Source organism: Podarcis filfolensis (assembly GCF_964270895.1).
Source record: "Podarcis filfolensis genome assembly, chromosome: 6".
In the NCBI taxonomy this organism is placed as follows: domain Eukaryota; kingdom Metazoa; phylum Chordata; class Lepidosauria; order Squamata; family Lacertidae; genus Podarcis; species Podarcis filfolensis.
Window position 1 is genome coordinate 4,370,178 of NC_139609.1, and position 20,910 is coordinate 4,391,087.

The 20,910-nt window shown below is 45.2% G+C and overlaps 1 protein-coding gene across 1 annotated transcript in view; it reads left to right on the plus strand.

Annotated features, from left to right (window-relative positions):
• PAPPA2 (pappalysin 2) overlaps positions 1 to 20,910 on the plus strand; it is a 114,719-nt gene that overhangs the window by 87,199 nt on the left and 6,610 nt on the right. Inside the window, exons 17-20 of the mRNA XM_083621524.1 lie at positions 1,027 to 1,195; positions 3,800 to 3,932; positions 4,661 to 4,770; positions 6,474 to 6,545. Coding sequence (XP_083477650.1) covers positions 1,027 to 1,195; positions 3,800 to 3,932; positions 4,661 to 4,770; positions 6,474 to 6,545 — 484 coding nt within the window. The remainder of the gene's footprint in view (positions 1 to 1,026; positions 1,196 to 3,799; positions 3,933 to 4,660; positions 4,771 to 6,473; positions 6,546 to 20,910) is intronic.

Sequence of the window (20,910 nt, forward strand, 5' to 3'; positions counted from 1 at the left end):
ATATAGTCCGGCCCCCCACAAGTTCTGAGGGACAGTGGACCGGCCCCCTGCTGAAAAAGTTTGCTGACCCCTGGTCAAGAGGGTCAAATCTCTCCAAAATGCTTGGGAGTTGTTTAAAACCACAATATTAGAAGCTCAGCTAGAATGTAGGTCACAGACCAAGGCAGGCACCACCAAGGCCAAGAGGGTGCCTGTGTGCTTAAAAAGCAATCAAGTAAGTGATTTAAGAAGGCTTCCTTTGGAGAATGGAAGTCTTGTCCAAGTGAGAACAAAAAGAAACAAAAACTTTGGCATGAGAAATGCAAGTGGACAATAAGAAAGGCTAAATTTGAGGAACACGTTGCTAAAAACATGAAGACCAGCAATAAAAAGACAAACCGACGTACCTCAGTAGCAAGAGATTAGCAAGGGAGGTGGTTGTGCCTTTGGATGAAAAGAGAGTCAAAGGATGCTTAAAGAGATCACAGAATGAGTTATTTGCACCTGTCCTCACAGGGGAAGATACAGGGCAAATTCATGTTCCTGAACAAGCTTCCACAGGAAGGGAGCCTGAGGAAATGAGCCTACAACTTCTCCTAAAGAATAGTGGGAACTGTAGTTCATTAAGGCTGCTGGGAATTGTAGCTCTGTGGGGAAGAAACTACAGCTCCTAGGTTTCTTTTGGGGGAAGTCATGTGCTTTAGATATGTGCCATTGCTTTGCCCCTCTGCTCTGTTGACTCGTCCTTTTGTTGCCATTTACTTAAAAGCAACACCTGCTTCTCACTTTTCAAACATATTCTGGCTTTATTCTCCCTTAGCTCACACTTCATGCTTCCTGTTCTGTAGTCAAACAGCTATAAATATAATGGCAAATTCAATTCCCTCCCCCCAAAGTAAAGTACTTTGCAATCAGTTTTTAAGCAGCTGGCCAGTTGATCACCACTCTCTATTGCAAAGGTTAAAACAAAGACACCCCCCTCCAAACAGTGCTATACTATGCAGTGACATAACCAGCCTTTTCCTCTGTTTTTAATTCCCCTCCTAGAAAGTTCCTGAATATTCAGTGTCTCGAAAGTGGCTTTTGGGAAGAAGGCAGCTGTGTTCCAGTGCTGTGCAAGCCACCCCCACCCGTCTTTGAGGGAATATACAACTGCACAAATGGCTTTGAGCTTGACAGCCAATGTGTTCTCAGCTGCAGCCCACAGAATAAGAAGGTAAGGATCGTTCAGTATAGTGGCTGATTTACTAAATAGCCCAGAGCATCTAAGATTTCAATGGAAGGGCAGAAATAGCAAAATTGACAGTTCAGCATTTTGGCTGCCTCTTTTTGCCTTGCTTGCTGCTATCTCTTGAGCAGAGGTCGGCAACCTAAGGCCCATGGGCCACAAGCGGCCCATGGGGTCATTTAACTGGCCCATGAGCCACCCCTGAACCGAGCCACCCGCTCAACGAGTCCTCGCATGCTGCACTAAATCAGCACAGCGCGGTGCTGACACTCGCTTCTGCGGTGCCAGAAATTGGGTCTGCACAGACACAGATGCCAGAAATTGCAGGCGCGCGCTTCAGCCCATGGAAGGATCTCTGCTGGAGTGAACCAGCCCAAGTGAGGTAAACCTTGGCGACCCCTGCTGTTGAGTTTGGTTTTATTTTGCTCTAGATAGAGAAACATAGAGAAGGGCAGTTCAGCCTGTGGAAACAGGAGCAGGGAGGAAAACCAGAAAAAAAATTATTCTGAATCAAATGTTGTTGAAGAGGCTTCACGCTGCTATCGCTGCGCAGCGATCCCTCTTGCTGTTCTGGCTTCTGGGATAGCTGCGCAGCCTGCATTCACACCATAAGACGCACACACATTTCCCCTTACTTTTTAGGAGGGAAAAAGTGAGTCTTATAAAGCGAAAAATACTGTAGTTCCTGCTTCCCCTGGAATGGATTTATTGCACTGCATGTCCAAATTCAGATCATTGAACTGCTTATTAATTAACCTAGAATACTTCTGTCCCTAGTTTTATGCTCATAATCACTGATAAGGAATCTGGATAAGATCGAGGTGTGTGTGTGTTTGTTTGTTTGCTTACTTGAAATATTTGTAGGCAGCTTAGCGTAACTAAACATCATAGTGGTGAACAACAATACAAAAAATATATAAATGGATAAAAAGCAGTTATCTATCTATCTATCTATATAAATGCTTTAAAACTAATAAAGCATTTTAAAAAGAAAAAAGAAAAGTATATTATGTTGGAGCTTGGCTAAGTCCAATGGCCAGCGTTTGTTCCACAAGGAAGGAGCCACTGGAGCAAGTCTGAGAGGCTACAAATAGGACTTACAATGTATGTGGCACCACAAAAAGGACTCCATGGATGGCTGCAGTGTATGGGGAGATATATAAGGGGGGTCAGGTGATCTTCCTCTGGTCCCAAGTTGTTTAGGGCTCTGACATTAACAGTAAGACCTTAAGCCAGTGCATTGGCAGTGCATTTCTCAGTGCTGGTGCTAGGTGTTGTCAGACGGCAACCATGACCACTTCATTCTGCACTGACCACAACCTCCAGACCAAATGTGAGGCCGTCCTCATACAGAGTTCATTTCAGTAATTTGGCTCTAGGGTTACCATTGCATGAGCCACAGTAGGCAGGCTATCCCTGTCCAGGAATCGCTGTATCTGGCACACTGAGCTACCTGTTTCTTCAGAGAATGTATCTTCCTGGAACAGCTCTGCAAGATGGGAAATGGGGTATCTATAAGAGTCATCCTCCAGGGTGACAAAATCCAATCAAATCCCAAATCCATGTTGGAATCCAGACTAAAATGAGTCTAAATAATCAGTATCTTCCAAAATTGCTTTGCAGTTTTGTGGATTTTAGTGACTAGATGAGTATTTCTTTCACAACTTCTGATCCAGGTTGTCTGCCCTGCCCCCCAGGAGTGGTCATATACCCCTTTAAGGGCATCAAGGACAACACCCTGTGTAAAGCTGCACTCAGAGTTACAGAGTTAACAGCTCGAGGGCAATGACGTCCTGTCACTGGGGGGGTGTTTGCATCTTTGATATGTGAACGTTTTTACTTTCTGTTTTGGCTGCGACAGGAGAAGCATGTCTTCGCTCTCTCCTGGCTGTTTGTTTTGGTGCTGTACAATAAAGCTTTGTAGAATAGGAAGCTGCTGTACGAGGGTTTTACTGCATGGCTGAGATTCCTTCCACACAGGCACACCGCTGTGCAAGATACTCTGTTGTAGCCGGGAGAAGCAGGTTGGCACAGTGGAAGCGGACTGGATGCCACAACAGTCTCACTGTTCTCAGCCTTGACAGACTCTCATTGGAACGCTCATCCCCTCCTGAACCCATCTGCGCTCTCTCTCTCTCTCTCTCTCTCTCTCTCTCTCTCTCTCATGCACACACACACACACAGTGTGAGAGAGAGAATGTTCACTTTAAGCAGCCAAGAAGGGTAATAAAGGTCCAGAGGGCAAGTGGTTGGCCACATTATTACAAAACATTCATCCACATCACCAGACCACTTCAACTGAAACTGATCCCATAGAATAGAACTAGATTGGGCACCTCATCTGGATTTTTGCTCAAGACAGCATCGCAATGTCTGCAGAAGAAAATTTTTTAGCATCAAAGTTGCAAAACAGTCACAGTGGGTGACTGAGGGGTCCAGAGCTGTATTAGCTGAGGGAAGGTGTTAACTGGGCCGACCCAGTCAGATGGGCAGCATATAAATAATAAAAATTTTGTTGTTGTTGTTAACAACCCACAGACAAACTTAAGAAGGTCTTCTGGGTGATGAGTTCTGCATCCTGTGTACTTTCAGGTCCCAATCCTTTGCACTAAAGATGGCTTGTGGACAGAGGAATTTAAATTGTGTGAAGATCTGCAGGGGGAATGTTCACCACCTGAAGAGCTGAACTCAGTGGAGTACAAGTGTGAGGAAGGCTATGGAATTGGTAAGAACTTCTCCCCTTATCTTCTGCAGCCACCTTTTTTCAGGTTCTTGGAAGAAAGCTTCCCCCCTTCCCTGCAAAAAGCCAAGTCTCTCAATTTCTTCAAAAATTAGGAAAGAGTTCATGAGTCAGCAGTGATTTAATTAATGGTACATTTCAGATTAATTGCTGCTATAATGGTCTATGGATTAATTCAACAATGTTATTTTAATTCTAATTGATTTGTCTCATTATTGGAGGACTGGAGGAACCCAAAATTGTCTTGAGATGGGGGGAGTTAAGTGCCTTTTCAGTGAGGAGGATATCATCTGGATGCTACAAAAATAAATACATAAATCAAATATTGATGGATGCAGCTTCACATTAAACTCCATTGTGGATGAGCCCAGAGAGAAGCAGGGCATGGAAGCCAGCAATTTTTATTGGATTTGGGTTTTCATCTGAGCTGGAGAAGAATTTTGGACCTCACAGCCTTCATTCAAAGGCTATTGAACAGCCTAGAAGTTTGGGCTGTGTATCTTAAATGCAGAACAGTTCAAACTTTAGAACTATTCATATCTTTGCACATGACTTTCTGTGGCTTTTGGATCACAGGTATCATGAATGCAATGTAGCCTCTTAGAGTCTCAAAGTGGGAGCAACATGAAGAGCTTAGGTAGAGCTTCACAATGCCCAAGAGATCTCAGTGGCTTCAGGAGCAAAAGGTAATTACCTGCTCTTTTACCCTCCAGGTGCTGTGTGCACACCTTCCTGTCTAATTCTCCCGAAGGATCCGGTAACACTGCCTGAAAATGTCACTGCAGATACCATGGACCACAGATTGAAGCCTGCTAGAGTCCAGGTAAAGTGGCCCAGGTGATGTGGAAGGCAGTATATAAATTAGCAAAAGTAAAGTAAAGTAAACCTGTGCTAGAAGTATTACCACCAGCCATTCCCACCTTATGTGTTCTGGCTTGTTGCTATGCAAGAAGCTTCCCTGGTGATCTGGGTAGTTGCTATGCAGAACCAAAATGGGAGAGATTTTTGTTAAAAAGCTCTGCCAGGCTCTAATTCTCTACCCCCCCTCCCACCTTGGATGATTTTTGAAAATTCAGGTCATACATTGAGTGATCCTTGGCTGGCTACACTTAGGGTCATCCATATGTTTGGTCAGGAAGCCATTCACTTTACTTGAATTAGCTTCGTTTGCTCATAGTAATGTCAGCACGTACCTAAACATCACCGACTCCATACCATTTTGATGTCATCACTTCTAGTACATGGTCCCTGAATAGCCAAGATCAGTCAAAAAGTTACAAGAGCACAGAGGAATGACCACTAAAGTAGCAACAAAGAGTGTCAGCACTGGGGTATTATTGGCTGCAAACAATCACAAAAAATAAGGGATTAATGAATTCTCATTCTGTCCTCCCAGAACCACTGTTTTGAAGGAGGGGATTGAATGAATGTAAAGAGTATTCTACAGGGGTTTCACTTGAATGAAGCTTAACAGGTGGTGCAGATGTTGCAACTCTCTGACATCCTCCAAAGTTCACGTGATTCTGGGAAGAGGATGTACAGAAAAGATGGACATGAGTACTCTATCAGGAAGGGGTAAATTAAATGTGGCAAGAGCGTTAGTCTGAAAACAACTGCAGATTCCCTCTTTTCTCTTCAGCTGTGGTTCCATTCCAAGCTGTCTTGATCCAAGCTGGTTTTGGTCTGAATATTTGGCTAGGATTTCCAACTTCTTGCTAATGGCTGACTTAGGAAATATTGCCCTGTTTCCCCTCCATGGAATGGCTAAAATGCCTCAGATATTATAACTTCTTTGTTTTCCCTTAATTGGGTCTATCAAGAATGATATTTCTGAAAGTAAAACTGAAGCATACTGAAAGCACAGTGGAAGGGAAAATAAAAGCAGAGAGTACTTTCAAGAGCCAGCGTTTCAAACCAAGATTACCCTGTTCCTCCGAAGAATTTTCAGGAAGTGTGGGAATGCTCAGGGTTTCATTCATTTGGACACTGCTGTGTGTTAGGTTGAATCAGCCATATGGGATATGTTGCAGCAGGGAGGGGGTTGTTTTGTGGCCCTGCTCTGCAGGGTCTGTCATTCTGAACTGGAAAGAAGGCCTTGAGTTGGAGTTCTCCAACACCAGTTGCTAAGACACATATCCTTTGTTTATTTTCTCAATTCCTTGAACGCTTTGTACATTTCTGATTCACTTCTCTTCCTCCTGGACCTGACTGTCTGCAAAGCTTTGTCCCAAGTGCAAGACTGCATGTGAAATCTGTAGCACTTCACAGGTGGAATCTTTGAATGCAAACATTGCAGATCATTGGTCATTCTGGTAATACTTAATCTTTACTACTTAAAGCAGGAATGAAGAACCTGCAGCCCTCCAGACTATATCTCCCATTTTCCTGACCACCAGCCAAGGAGCTGCAAATTCAACAATATCTGAAAGGCCAAAGGTTCCTAATTTCTGACATTCAGTGATACTGTAGAGAGGCACACCTTACTTCCTGCACCACATGAAACTTTCTGCTTTTTCCTTTCTTCAGAGTATCGTGTGCACTGGAAGACTGGAGTGGCATCCAGATCCGAAAGCCATTCATTGTATTTCTTCATGCGAGGTAAGGGGGGGGGGACGTTTATACAGAATGGATGTTTGGTGCCACATTCTAGTGTCTTTGCATCTTCTCTTGTGACACACCAGGCTGACAAAATTAAAGATCCCATTTTCTGAAATGCAGAGGTTTGAATGTTTATGTTTTTGCAAAGTAGAGACCACCACCAAAAATTCATCTAGTCATACCCCCTGCAATGCACGCTTTAGTTGAAAGCACCCTTGACAGAAGAGGAGGAGGAGGAGTTTGGATTTGATATCCCGCTTTATCACTACCCGAAGGAGTCTCAAAGCAGCTAACAATCTCCTTTCCCTTCCTCCCCCACAACAAACCCTCTATGAGGTGAGTGAGGCTGAGAGACTTCAGAGAAGTGTGACTAGCCCAAGGTCACCCAGCAGCTGCATGTGGAGGAGCGGGGACACGAACCTGGTTCACCAGTTTACGAGTCCACCACTCTTAATCACTACACCACACTGGCTCAGCTAAAGCATCCATGACAGATGGCCATCCAATCTCTGCTTAAAAACCTCCAAGGAAGGAGCATCCATCATCTCCTGGGAGAGTCCATTCCACTGTCAAACAACTCTTACTGTCAGGAAGGTCTTTCTGATGTTGAGTCGGAATCTCCCTTCTTGTAACCTGAATCCATTGGATTGAGTCCTACCTTCCAGAGCTGTGGAAAACAAGCTTCCTCGTTCTTCCATGTGACAGCCCATTAGATATTTGAAGAAGGCTATCATATCTCTGACAGGAGGAGCTGTTTGACAGTGGAACGGTCTCCCTTGGAAGGTGGTGGGCTCTCCTTCCTTGGAGGTTTTTAAGCAGAGGTTGGATGGCCATCTGTCCTGGATGCTTTAGCTGAGATTCCTGCATTGCAGGGGGTTAGACTAGATGACCCTCAGGGTCCCTCCCAACTCTAAAATTCTCTGATCTAGTCTCCTCTTTCCCAGGCTAAACATACCCAGCTCCCCCAACCATTCCTCATAAGGCTTGGTTTCCAGACCCTTGGTCATCTTGCAGCCTTCTTCTGCACATGTCCTAGCTTGTCAATATCTTTCTTAAATTGTAGTGCCCAGAACTGGACACAGGTGTGGTCTGACCAAGGCTGTGAATTGTTACCCAGCTACCATTTTGAGAATTCTTTGGAGGGAGGGGTTGCCATGACAGTTTGAGTTGTGTTCCACAGAAGACCCTGGGCTGTAAAGGGGGTGGGGAAACATATACCTCAGGCTATTTAGTTATGTCATCTAGATTTCTTTCTCTCTCTCCTGTGTCTGGTGCTTGAACAGCTTAACTTCCCAGCTTCCCTCTTGTCCTTGGCCTATCAATCTTCTGTCCGTTTCAGTCCCTTTTTGCCAGGAGTTGGGGGTAGTGAGGGATGAGGCATTTGGAAACCCAAAAAGAAGGGTGAAAAAAGTGGGGAAAGGGAAAGGCATTTGGAAAGCTCATCAGGGATGTCAGCTGGTGGTGGAATGGACTGTGAATTACTGAAGCTACCCGCAAAGTTCATCCTAGTACTATCATGAGAAAAACAGATGACAAAAATGCTAAAATGGCTGGATGAGGGATGGATAGCCAGAGCACAGAGTGACTTGGAAGCAATCGGCTGGGGAAGTATGAGGTGAAACCAGTGATCAATTTTAGAGCTGTTGACAGTTCCTGATATAGTCTAGTAGCTTGAGTCCCTGGATTTTGCCTGGATAGCTATTGATTGGGTGAATGGAGAGATTTGTAGCCTGCTCTTGGGCCTGGCAACTAGACAAAGGGTAGTCAACTGGCATGAGCAAAAGCCAGCTTAAAAATGCATTTTATTTGCCCCTCCCCAGGGTCCCTCCAAGCACGAGAGTATTCTTTATTGTTATTTACATTGCTATCTCACCCATCCTCCAAGTCACTCAGGGTGGCATTCATGTCCATGTCTTCTCAGTCTGCTATTGCACACTTGGATCCACTATCCACTCCATCACTTAAGTACAAACACTGCAGTGTTTTACTTGTACAGAAAGGAAATTGCAGAGATATTCAAGTTTCTGTCTTTGTTTGGGCTTTTGTATTCATGGAGCTGTGCACTCTGTATAATTATGAAGCCTTCAGCCCCTGGTCATACCAGTCTTTCTATAGAGCTTGCCTTTGAAGGGGCTGTATTATGCAAGAAGAAAGCCCTCTAAGAATACAAGAGTTATTCACCCCAATGTTAATGGTAAACAGATGCCGCTTCAATTTGAATTTCTGCTGCTGCTGAAGGTGGCACAGATGCATTAAAATATTTTTAACACAAAAAAGAGTGTGCCAAGTTCCTAATGAGGATGATTAATTTAGGGGAGAGCAGTGGTATCACAATTAGTCCTAAGGTATTCACATTCCATATCTCCACATACAAAGCCTCGGCCTTGAAATCTCTATTTTGAAAAATTGCTTTTGCATTTGAGAACTTTTGTTTCACTTCTACACACTGGAGGCCTTTAATGCAACTGGACCCAACTGCTGTTTTCCTAGCAGAATGCAAGCCAGCCTACTGTGGGTTAATCGTCCCCTTCCACTTTGCCCAGGAAACTTTTTCATCACTTCTTCCACTCCTCTATATACTTCCAGTTTTGATCATGTCTCAACCTGAGCAGAAGTCCTTTTTGATCCTCTGCATTTTACTGTCAACTGCTGTGCTTCTTTCCTCCCCATCCTTTCGAATGTATCTTTCCCCAGTCTTTTCTTCTTTCTCTACTGCAAAACAAACAAAGTTTCCTGCCCTGCCACTTACCTTGAAGAGATCACACACTGGGTCATTGTCATCCCCTGCTCTGTTTTCTTTTGTGGCCAAAATGTAAGTAAGATTTTTGGGGAGGACACTGGTCTTGTCAGATATGAAGGCTTATTTCCAAAGAAACCCAAAGCGTGCAACTTGTATAGGGCTGCATTTGATGTTATAGCATGTGTATTCAGAATTAGTAGCAGCCCCAGCTGCAATTCACAGATGTCCCTAGAAAAAGGGATAGACTGATAAAGCACTCTGGGAATTGTAGCTTTGTGAGGGGAATAGGGGTTTCGTCGCAGTGCTCAGCACCCTTAGCAAAATGCAGCTCCCATGGCTGTTTAAAGTGGTATTCATGATGCTGCAAATACGTGATGTGAATGTGCTCTTGGTTGGGTTGTGGGAATTCCATTCGCCCTTCAGCCGTCACGCTTGAATCAGCCCTTGGAAGGCTTTCACTAGTGCCCAAAGGCACGGGTCTGTGCTTTCAGAATGTAAGCTTCCTCTATTGGCAACTTCAGTGTGTTCTGTTTATGAAGAGCACATGTAAAGTGAGTTGCTCTGGCATTGTCATGCAAAAGCAAGGATGAGATTCTCAATAAAATGACCAGAGCTGGGAATGGGGGAGAATGATGCCACACAGAAGACTCCCTTCCTCATGCCTGGAAGCTTAACAGGAGAGCAATTGCCAGGCCACATCAGGATCCTGTGGTTGATCTTCCCCCATGCTCTGGTCTCCAGCGGTGGTTGGTACCAGTTGTTTCAGAGCATGGTGGTGTCTCCTTTTAATCCCACTGCGGTTGACGCTGTCTTTGGCTCTGGAGGGTTGGGTTTATGACAGAATTTGACAGCTGGTGGTCTTCCAACTGGCTCTTCCTTTCTGTGGCAGCATCCTCTCTTTGCAGTCAAGAGGCCTGAGGGCTGCTCCATGTGTGGTGACATTTCTACACTCGAGTAGTGATATCTATGTGGGAAAACAGCAGGTGGAGAAGAAACTGGCATGCAGCAACTAAGTGAAGGATGAGGATAGCAATAGACAATGAAGGTCTCGAGGCAGAAAAGATTAATGAAGGAATAAAGTTAGTGATTAACAAATACATTTCAAATGCCTTGCCATATTTGTTACACAAATGTCATCCTCAAAATACAAAATTGTCTAGGATGCAGCAGCAGCACCATCTTCCTTTAACAATTAAGTTCAGGCAGATTATTCTGAAAGATGCACACCCAGAAGTGATAATACTCTGCTTGCATCAACTGTCACAGCTCAAGAGGAGGCCGGTTTTCATTAGGTTCTCATGAAACAAGCTGGCATAGCTCAATTCTGTCACTTGAGTAACTGACAATTGTGTGGATCCCTTGGAACAATCCGTATACTCTCTATGGTTATAGTTCATTATTAAGCAGATGATACAGATCATTATGGATTTTCTTTAAGAGGAGGATAAAAGTAAAGGGACCCCTGACCGTTAGGCCAAGTCGTTGATGACTCTGGGGTTGTGGTGCTCATCTCGCTCTATAGGCCAAGGGAGCCTGTGTACAGCTTCCAGACTAAGCCACTTCTGGTGAACCAGAGCAGTGCACAGAAATGCTGTTTACCTTCCCGCTGGAGCGGTACCTATTTATCTACTTGCACTGGTGTGCTTTCAAACTGCTAGGTTGGCAGGAGCAGGGACAGAGCAACGGGAGCTCACTCTGCATGGGGATTCGAACCGCTGACCTTCTGATCAGCAAGCCCAAGAGGCTCTGTGGTTTAGACCACAGCACCACCCACATCCCTTAAGAGGGGGATACATAAGCACAACTGAATGGGTGACATGAATGTGTACAACTGCCAGAATAGATCAATGCTGTATACATACCATACATTTAAAACACATTTAGAGCCCATGATTTCCCACAATGAATCCTGGGAACTGTAATTTGCTAGGGATGCTGGGAATTGTAGCTTTGTGAGGAGTAATTTATGCTTTCCAGGATTCTTGGGGACATATGGTGGACAGATGATAAAAAGGCAAGTAAAAGAAAGGACTTAATTCCCACAGCACATAGTTAAACCCTGGAACTCGCTTCCAGAAAGGATTAATGGAGAAAGATTGGACAAATTAATGGAGGTGAGGGCTATTGATGAATCCTAGCCATAATGGCTGTGCTCTGTTTCCAATCTGTTACCAGTTGCTGGAAACCAGAGGAGGGGAGAGGGCTCTTCTTCTCGGGTCCTGTCTGTGGGCATCTAGTTGGTCACTGTGAAAACAGGATGCTGAACTTGATGGGCCCTCGGCCTGACCTTGCCCAGTATTACCTACGCTGGCAGAGGCTCTTGAGGGTTTCAGGCAGGGGACAGGCCCAGCCCTACCAGGAGATGCCGGGAATTGAACCTGAGACTAGTTCAGGCTTCCTCAACCTCGGCCCTCTGGGTTTTCTTACGGCCTACAACTCCCATGATCCCTAGCTAGCAGGACCAGTGGTCAGGGATGCTGGGAATTGTAGTCTCAAAACATCTGGAGGGGCCGAGGTTGAGGAAGCCTGGACTAGTTGAACTAGTTGAGATTCCTGCATTGCAGAGGGTTGGACTCAATGACCCTTGGGGTATCTCCCAGCTCTACAATTCTATGGTTCTGTGACCTTTTGCATGCAAAGCTTGTGCCACTGGACCATAGACCTTCCCCTTTCACTGGCCATCTCCATTTCTTACCCAAATGCTCCAAATTCTTACCAAATTCTATGGGAAACCTGAAGCCACCCTGAGTGCAGCATAGAAAGTTGAAGCCAGCTACTCACAGGGAAGAGGCTTTTGGATTATAATTGTGGGCAGGCTAGCAGGGGGCTGGCAATGGGGAGATATAGGTTTCAGACAGTATGTGGGTTTGGCATCGGGCGTGGGGCTTTTGGAGAGCTTTAAAGCCAAGCATCTGTCATAAGAGTCTTCTGGATCAAGCCAAGGGCCCATCTAGTCCAGCATCCTGTTCTGTCAGTGGCCAGCCAGATGCCTGTGGGAAAACAGCAAGCGGGACACAAGCACAAGAGCGTTCTCCCCTCTTGTGGTTTTCAGAAGCACGGCTGCCTCCAACTGTGGAGGCAGAGCAGAGCCATTGTGGCTAATAGCCATCCATAGCCCTCTCCTCCTCCATGAATTTATCTAATCCTCTTTTAAAGCCACCCAAGGTTGGTGGCCATCACTGACTCTTATGGGTGCTGCATGGTGAGGTCCTTTATTTTATTTGTCCTGAATCTTCCAGTTGCATTTGATGTTCATGGGCTCCAGTGTTAAGACAGAAAGAGCAAAGCTTTTTTCTAGCCACTTTCTCCACACCACGCATAATGTTATTAACTTCTATCATGTCGCCTTTTGCTTCTCCACACCAAAAAGTCTCAGACACTGCAGCCTTTCTTCATAGGGGAGTCCTTCCACACACTTGATCATTCTGGTTGTCTTTTTCTGAACCTTTTCCAACTGTCATCAACCCGGTCAAAAAGTAACGAAGAGAGACAAAGATTGTGCCAACTCTCAGCTGCAAAGCATATACAGGGTTTTGTCCCGGGCCTGTAGTTGTCCAATGTCTTCATTAAATGACTTGGATGAAGGAATTGAGGGATGCTCATCAAATTTGCAGATGGCACCAAACTGGGAGGGGTAGCTAATGCCACAGAGGACAGATTCAGAATTCAGAATGACCTTAACAGATTGGAGAACTGGGCACAAGCTAACAAAATGAATTTCAATAGGGGCAAATGTAAGTTTCTGCATTTAGGCAGGAAGAACCAGATGCACAAATACAAGATGGGAGACACCTGGCTTACTAGCAGTACATGTGAAAAGGATCTAGGGGTCTTGGTGGACCACAAGCTTAATATGATTCAACAGCAGCAGAAGCAGCAAAAAAGTGCATGCTATTCTAGGCTGCATCAACAGAAGTCCAGATCAAGGGAAGTAATAGTACCACTCAATTCTGCCTTCCACACCTGGAATACTGTGTCTGTTTCTGGGCACCACAATTTAAGAAGAGAGCAACCAGGATGATCAGGGGTCTAGAAACTAAGCCTTACAGGAGCACTTGAAGGAGCTGGGTATGTTTAGCCTGGAAAAGAGGAGACTGAGAGGAGATATGATAGCCATCTTCAAATATCTCAGCTGCCACATGGAGAAGGGAGCATGCTTGTTTTCTCCTGCTCTGGAATGTAGGACTTGAACCAATGGCTCTAAGTTGCAAGAAAGGAGATTCCAACTAAACATTCAGAAAACCTTTCTGACAGTAAGAGCTGTCAGTAGTGGAATGGTCTCTTTTGGGACTCTCCTTCCTTGGAGGTGATTATCAGAAGTTGGATGGCCTTCTGTCATGGATGCTTTAGTTGAGATTCCTCAGGGGGTTGGACTAAATGACTCTTGGGGTCCAACTCTACAGTTCTATGACTCTATGATTCTGTGAGTGGTAGAATAACGCTTCTGCTAAAAAGGAAATAAAGAGCTACAGAGGGCAGGAGGTGTCATCACCAGGGCTGGATTTAGGTTTGATGAGGCCCTAAGCTGCTGAAGGTAATGGGGCCCTTTATACATCCAGCTGTCCTTTGTCAACAATAAATTGTCACTGTTTTTGTGTGTTGAATATATGTTACATGGTAATTTATGGACCTAATAGGTATCTAAAGCCATTTGCAGATAACAAAATATGTATTTTATCAAAGTAATTGTTGAACTGAAATACAATTAAGAAGAAGATATTAATAGTGAATTTTGGGGGGTCCCCAAGAGAGTGGGTCCCTAAGCTATAGCTTGTTTAGCTTATATGTAAATCTGGCACTGGTCATCACACTGACAGTGGCAAACATGGCCCTGGGGGGAATTGGGTTGCTGCCTTTCTGCTGCAACACAGATCTTCAGTGCAGAAGCAGTGGGAGGGAATTCCTTAATCTTCTCTCAGCCGGCCACTTTCCACAATGCAACCACCCCCACCCCTGCACTTCTTAGACACCACCAAGCATGAAACTGCTTTGGGGAGAGGGGTTGCAGAGGACGAGTTACAAACCTGCCACTCGGTCCTCTTCTCCTGCAAATCATCCACCAGCGGAGGATCAGCAACAAGCTCACAGAGTCACAGTACTTACTGCTGTCTGATGGATCATCTGGGCTTGCACTTGCCCTGCTGCTTCCCCCAGGAAAACCAGATCTCTACTGCTGAATCGGAGCAAACATCAACTGGGTTTTATGCAGATTGATGTTTGCTCTGGTTTTGGCACTAAAGACCAGGACTCCCGGGGGAAGCATCAGGGCGAACAGAAAACCTACCCAGTAAGTGGAAGAGTGGAGGAGCCCAGAGTCATTCAGTGTGTTTGCTTAGCTTGAGGGCCCCCTCCTCTTTCTTACTCTTTGCCGCAGTGCTTCTTCTGACTCCCCCTGTATTTACATTAGCTGCTTTGCATTTGTGCAGCCTTTTGTGTCTTCTCCTGGCAAATATCAAGTAGGCAGAAGAAACAGGTAGACATTTTTTAAAGCTTTGATCTGAATGGGAGCCAAGCTCCAAGAATGCCTCCTGCTGAAATAAGCCCCTCAGCTGAAGGGAGCAGTCAGAAGCGCCGTAGCCCCTCCACCATCTACCATCCAGCACGGTTTTTCCTCCCTTTTTAAGTCCTGCAATATAAACTTGGCAGAAACCAGATGCGAAATGGGCCAGGAGGGCCCTGTGGCTTTGAGGCTTGTTTTCCATAACCCATTCTATCCTGTCGCATATTTAAGCAAGTGTTGGCTTGGGCAGAGGTTTAAAAAGGCCGACTGCTGTGGGTAGCAACCCAGCCTGGTGTTGTCAAGATGAAACCATTACCCCAAAGGTGAAAAACACCAGAGACAACAACCAATGTAAGGGATTACTCAAGCGAGGTACGAAAATGGAGCAATCAATGTTCCTAACGTCCCCACTACACAAGGTTGGTTGGTTAGCTGGTTTTAAACAAACAACGGCATTGCAAAGTTACAAAATTCCCAAATGAAATTCCCTGGTTAATCTGATACGCTGCCATATAATGGCTATATCTGGAAGTCCACAACATTCCTGGTCATTGGACCTGTTTCCACAAATCCTTCATCAGAGGCCAAATTACAGCTTTGTTTTGTTATCCAGATAGAAAGCTTTGGTGTTTCCTTACACGCACGAACACACACATGTAAAAAAAACAAAACCACTTGACTGGAGGCAGATGGGGTTTATTTTAGGGAGTCAGCAGTACCAGCCACTGCATTCACAATAGCCTTGGCAAAAGGAAACTGGCCAAAACTTCCCCATTCTGGTTTCCTCTCTTGTTTGCACTCCGATTCATTTAATATTACAAAGACCAAGACGGATTCTTTCTTTCTTTCTTTCTTTCTTTCTTTCTTTCTTTCTTTCTTTCTTTCTTTCTTTCTTTCTTTCTTTCTTTTGCTGTGTCCCAGGCACTCATTTGAGGGCAGGAGGATGGGAGTCCATATGGCACCATGCTTGAGCTCTGCATTCAATGCACCCACCCACCTCCCCGGTTAATGCAGATTTTTCCTTGCCAGAAAAAAAATATCCACTGAGTCCTGTAAAGATGTGAAAACTCTAAAGGTGTAGCGGAACCATTTATGTTTCGTTTGTTTGTTTGTGATGCAACATGTGGTATTTCTTTGGTGGGGAGTGGGGATGAGCTATTTCCATGCCTCCTCAGTTTCAGTTTGACTCAGCTGGGGATGCCTGAGCCATTAGCAGTTTAGTCCTGCTGGCCACACGACTTGGAAAAGCTGTCTGCGGACAAACGCCGGCTCCCTTGGCCCGAAAGCGGAGATGAGCGCCGCACCCCAAATTCGAATTCGACTGGACTTAACTGTCCAAGAGTCCTTTACTGCCTTAGCCGTTTCATTTCCAGGAAATACGGGGAGGGTGTTCCTTTTGTTTTCATGAAAAGAGGGGTGCTTATCTTACTATGCATAGGGTTTGTTTATTTTTAATCTTAATACTATTGTGGGGCTTGCTCACCATCAGAAAGCCTGGGTAGTTTGAGTCTCAAAGAAAGCTTTTATGAATTTCTCTTCCGTTGGCGTTGAACACCACAGCAGCTTAGTGAGTGATTTATGCTGGAGGTGCAAGGCGTCTGATGCTGGGATTCTACGCATGTCTCAGAATAACAATTAAAATTGGATTGGTATAGTGGGGGAAAAATGTTGAAATAATAGCAGTATATATAGTGCCAATGGATCTTTTAACGTTTTGTTTGGGCTAACAAAGGATCAAATATTATTAGAAGACAGGTCATTAGTTCAGCAGTTCCTGACAGCTAGCTACTAGGGAACTGTTTATTGTAATGGCGGGGGGGGGGGGGGGTCAGAAGCACTGGAGGAGGAAGAGGAGTGCGGGGGGAGTGCACCGCCCACGGGAGCGCAATCCCAGTGGGGTGCCATCGCAGCTGCCCCCCTGCCCGCGCTGGGTGTCACACCCCTGCAGGCAGCATGCCATGCCCCCAGGATGCGTGTCACGCCCCTAGGACGTGCGGCAGCCCCACCTGCTCTCCATCCCCCTGTGCTGTACCGGAGCATGAAACTCTGCCACTGATCAGAACACCTTGGAAGAAAGGATAGGTGGGATGTTGTAAAGATGTAAAAATGGACAAATATTGTGAGAATTAGTGGGGGGAAACAACCTGCTGATCTTTTTGGTTGAAAAATGGTGCAACAAGGTACAAGAGTAATAAACTAATTCTAATGGTTTTTTAAAAGTATAGCTTTAACTTTGTTTTCCTTTTCCTTTATATTCTGTATGATGTTCTGGTATATTCGTTAATGAGCTAATAAAATTTTTGCATGCACACACACAAACAAACAAACAAACAACCCAAGTGCAGATGCAGCAAGTGTGATGCACAACAAATGCACAACAAGTGTCCCATCAGATACTTCCTGTGGCTGGACAACTGCGAAAACCACACCCTGCTTCTAACTTTGTCCGCATGCTCAGTGAGGTGTGACAGGTAGCGTGTGGTGAGGAGCATGAACACAATAGGTACTTGGCATGCACTGCCCACTGGTGTGGATGGGATACTAAGGATGTGAACATTTGCAAAGTTGCAAAGATGTGAGCTGGGCTGTGTTATTGCATATTCTGATAGAAGCAGAATGAGAATGAAAAGAAATCTGCAGAAGTAATCCATGAGAAAGCGCCCTTTCCTTCCTTCCTTCCTTCCTTCCTTGATGACATTTGTGTTTGAATGTCGGTGATTCAGTTTCAAAATCCTGAGCTACTGGAACTCACCCGTCCCACAGAGGTCTTGTAAAGGTATAAATGATGGCTGGTCCCCACTGTGGCTACCTAATAATTTCCAAAGAGAACTGAGGTAGAATAGCAGCCTATTGCCTAAGACTCAAAACATTGCTGGTTTTTATTTATTTATTTTATTATTAATCACGTTTATATACCACCTTTATCTCACAGGCATCTCAAGGTGGCAGACATGGTTCTCCCCCTCCCCATGTCATCATCACAACAAGCTTGTGAGGAAGGTTAGACTCAGTCTCTAAGAGATGGTGACTGGCCCAAGGTCACCCAGGGAGCTTCATGGCTGAGTGGAGATTCGAACCCTGTTCTCCCAGGTCCTGGTCCAACACTCTGACCATTACACCAGGCTGGCTCTAGTCAGAATCATATCTCTACCATGAAGGTGGAGGCCCTTCCCCCTACTTCTCCACTTGCAATAAAACTACCTTACTTTAGGACTGCATTGACCGGAAAGCACATTTTAATTACAAATGCTTCCACTTGGTTCTCTGTTCTCTGTTAATGAGAATCACAAAGCCATACAAATACTTCAAGAGAGGTTCATGGGTGATTTAAGTCTAATTGTGTGAAAACCCTATTAGGAAAGGACTGGCGCTTTTTCGAAAAGCTTTGCCAGTGCTGCTCTCTGCTGGCTCTAGGTTGTTCAAGCTGGTTAAGTGTTGCAACTTCATCTATGCTACCTTCAAAATAAATAACCAGGAAAGTGTTATAAATCAGTGTTTTAATAACTGTTTTCACTGCAGATTAATTTGGGGAGGGGGGAGTGTTTTAAAAAAATGATCTAAGCTTCGAAGTAAAAATGGCATAAAAGATTACGGATAGTTTTGTTTGCCTGGCTTTTGGCAGAGGCTGTTTCCTTGCATGGAAGTGCGTCTACTTTTGACATTTTTGAGCAAAAGGCAGATTGAGGAGGAGGAAAGCTTTCTCTTAAAAGCAGCACAGGGCTGAAATCTTGTGTCTTAGTGTCACAGATAAAGTTAAATTATTGGCAACTCGGCTGGCAATTTGTTCACCAAATGAGAGCTGCATCAAAAAATATGAGCCGCGAGTGGCGGCATTTCTGTTGCTGAATTGGCTGCTGTTGACTTAATGTAGTTGCTGAAAGTGTCATGCCTGGATTAGAGGCCATGATACTAACGTTAAATAAGTTGGAGTTCTTGTTATTAAGTTGGAGTTCTTTTTTTTCTTGGATTAGAGGCCAGCTAGGAAGGTCCTGGGACACAGGTGGCGCTGTGGGTTAAACCACAGAGCCTAGAACTTGCCGATCAGAAGGTCGGCGGTTCTAATCCCCGCGACAGGGTGAGCTCCCGTTGCTCAGTCCCTGCTCCTTCCAACCTAGCAGTTCAAAAGCACGTCAAAGTGCAAGTAGATAAAAAGGTACCGCTCCAGCGGGAAGGTAAACGGTGTTTCCGTGTGCTGCTCTGGTTTGCCAGAAGCGGCTTAGTCATGCTGGCCACATGACCCGGAAAAACTGTCTGTGGACAAACGCCGGCTCCCTTGGCCAGTAAAGCGAGATGAGCGCTGCAGCCCCAGAGCCGGTCACGACTGGACCTAATGGCCAGGGGTCCCTTTACCTTTACCTTTTAGGAAGGTCCTGGATCCAGAGTAGTAGTTGTCCTACAATCTGTAAGGAGAGAGCCTGTGCCTTCCAATTTAAAATTAGTGCAAGTGAATAGAAATATTCATGGTACTGAGCGAACACATGGAAGGAAACTGTTCTCCCTTTTTCATAATGCCAGAACTCAGGGTTATCCCAATTAACTAGGTTGGTGCTAAGTTCAAGGAAAGCAAGATACTTTTTTCACATTGCACATTATTAACTAATGCATGGAAGGAAAACTGCTTGGTTAGATAGCTGTTGACAGGCAGATCTTCGATGAAATGGTTTAATTGCTTTTTTTAAAAAAGTTATCACCATGATAGTGAAGTGGAATTTCCATGTCCAGAGGCAAAATACCTCTGAATATCTTAGGAAGGCATATGGGGGGGGGGGAGCGAGCTGTTGCCTTCATGCCACACTGGTGAGTCTCCCAGAGTCATTAAGTGGGCCTTTGGTCTGAGCCAGTATAGGGATACTGTCAGGGTTTAGCCACACTTCCTCTTCTCTTGCTGCTTTAGTGCTCAATCAGAGCAAAGGGCAGTTCAGGTTTCCCGCAGATTGCTGTCTGTTCCGATTTAGAGCTAAAGAGCAGGTTTTCCCTGGGGAAGGAATGGGGCAAGCAGAAAACCACTTGGACCCATGCTTCCTAGACACGGGGCAAGCGCAAGTGTGGACAAGCCCTTACATTCTCATATTGGCATTTGAATTTTGACAAATTGCTTCTGAAGGAAACTTGACCCAGTGGGTACTGCCAGAGATTGCCCAAAGCATTCTGGTTTCCAAAGGCATAAAGTCCATCACCATCTTACATAATTAGCATTAACACCGGGAAGTTCCCTTGCAGAAACCCTGGTGAAGTAGACCCATTCATTCCAATGTGGTTTGTGCAGAGAACATCTCCTACTGGTGAATGAAGCCACTTGAGCCTCTCTTCCAGTTTGCCAGCCTTAATGACAGGTGCCTCACGATGAGGCCAATACTTCCTGCTCTGAGGCCCTCAGCGTTTCTCAAAGAGTGTGGTATTGGGAAGACATCTACTGATGGGGCTACCTTGAAACGTCCCACTGCATAACAGGCACTGAACAGGCTTCTTGCAGATTGTTACTGTAAGCCTGGTGTTAATCTTGATACGCAGATTTATAGAGGTGCTTCCACCATCTCCAGTTGCCTCCCAAGTTGTGTGCCCAGTACAGCAGCCTTGGTGAAGAAGAAGAGGAGTCTGGATTTGATATCCCGCTTTATCACTACCTGAAGGAATCTCAAAGCGGCTCACATTCTCCTTTCCCTTCCTCCCTCACAACAAACACCCAGTGCAGCAGCCTTGGTGCAACACCCAGTAATCTTCTCTTCTCATTTTCTTCTGTGTTGTCCCCAAGTTTACTTTTCTCCTGTGCATCTCAACACAGAAGAGTGAAAAAAGACAGCAGGGAGGTGAGAAGCAGAGGATAAAATGAAAGGAATTCTGCAGCCATCAGATGGCCAAGAAAAATACTGAATCCAAACAATGAACATGGCAATTTTGTCTCACAGGCTGCATTCCCTAGTCATCTTCCAGTGGGGAGTCAGAAGCAGCCAAGAAATCTTGGGCTCATTGCCTCATCAACTTGCATGGGCACACGTGTGTGTGTGTGTGTGTGTGTGTGTGTGTGTGTGTGTGTGTGTTTGTCAGAGTAAGAAAGAGAATGGTGTACACAGAGAGGCCTAGTGCAATGATGTAAGGCTGGAAGCCCATAGCCGCAAACTTGCCTC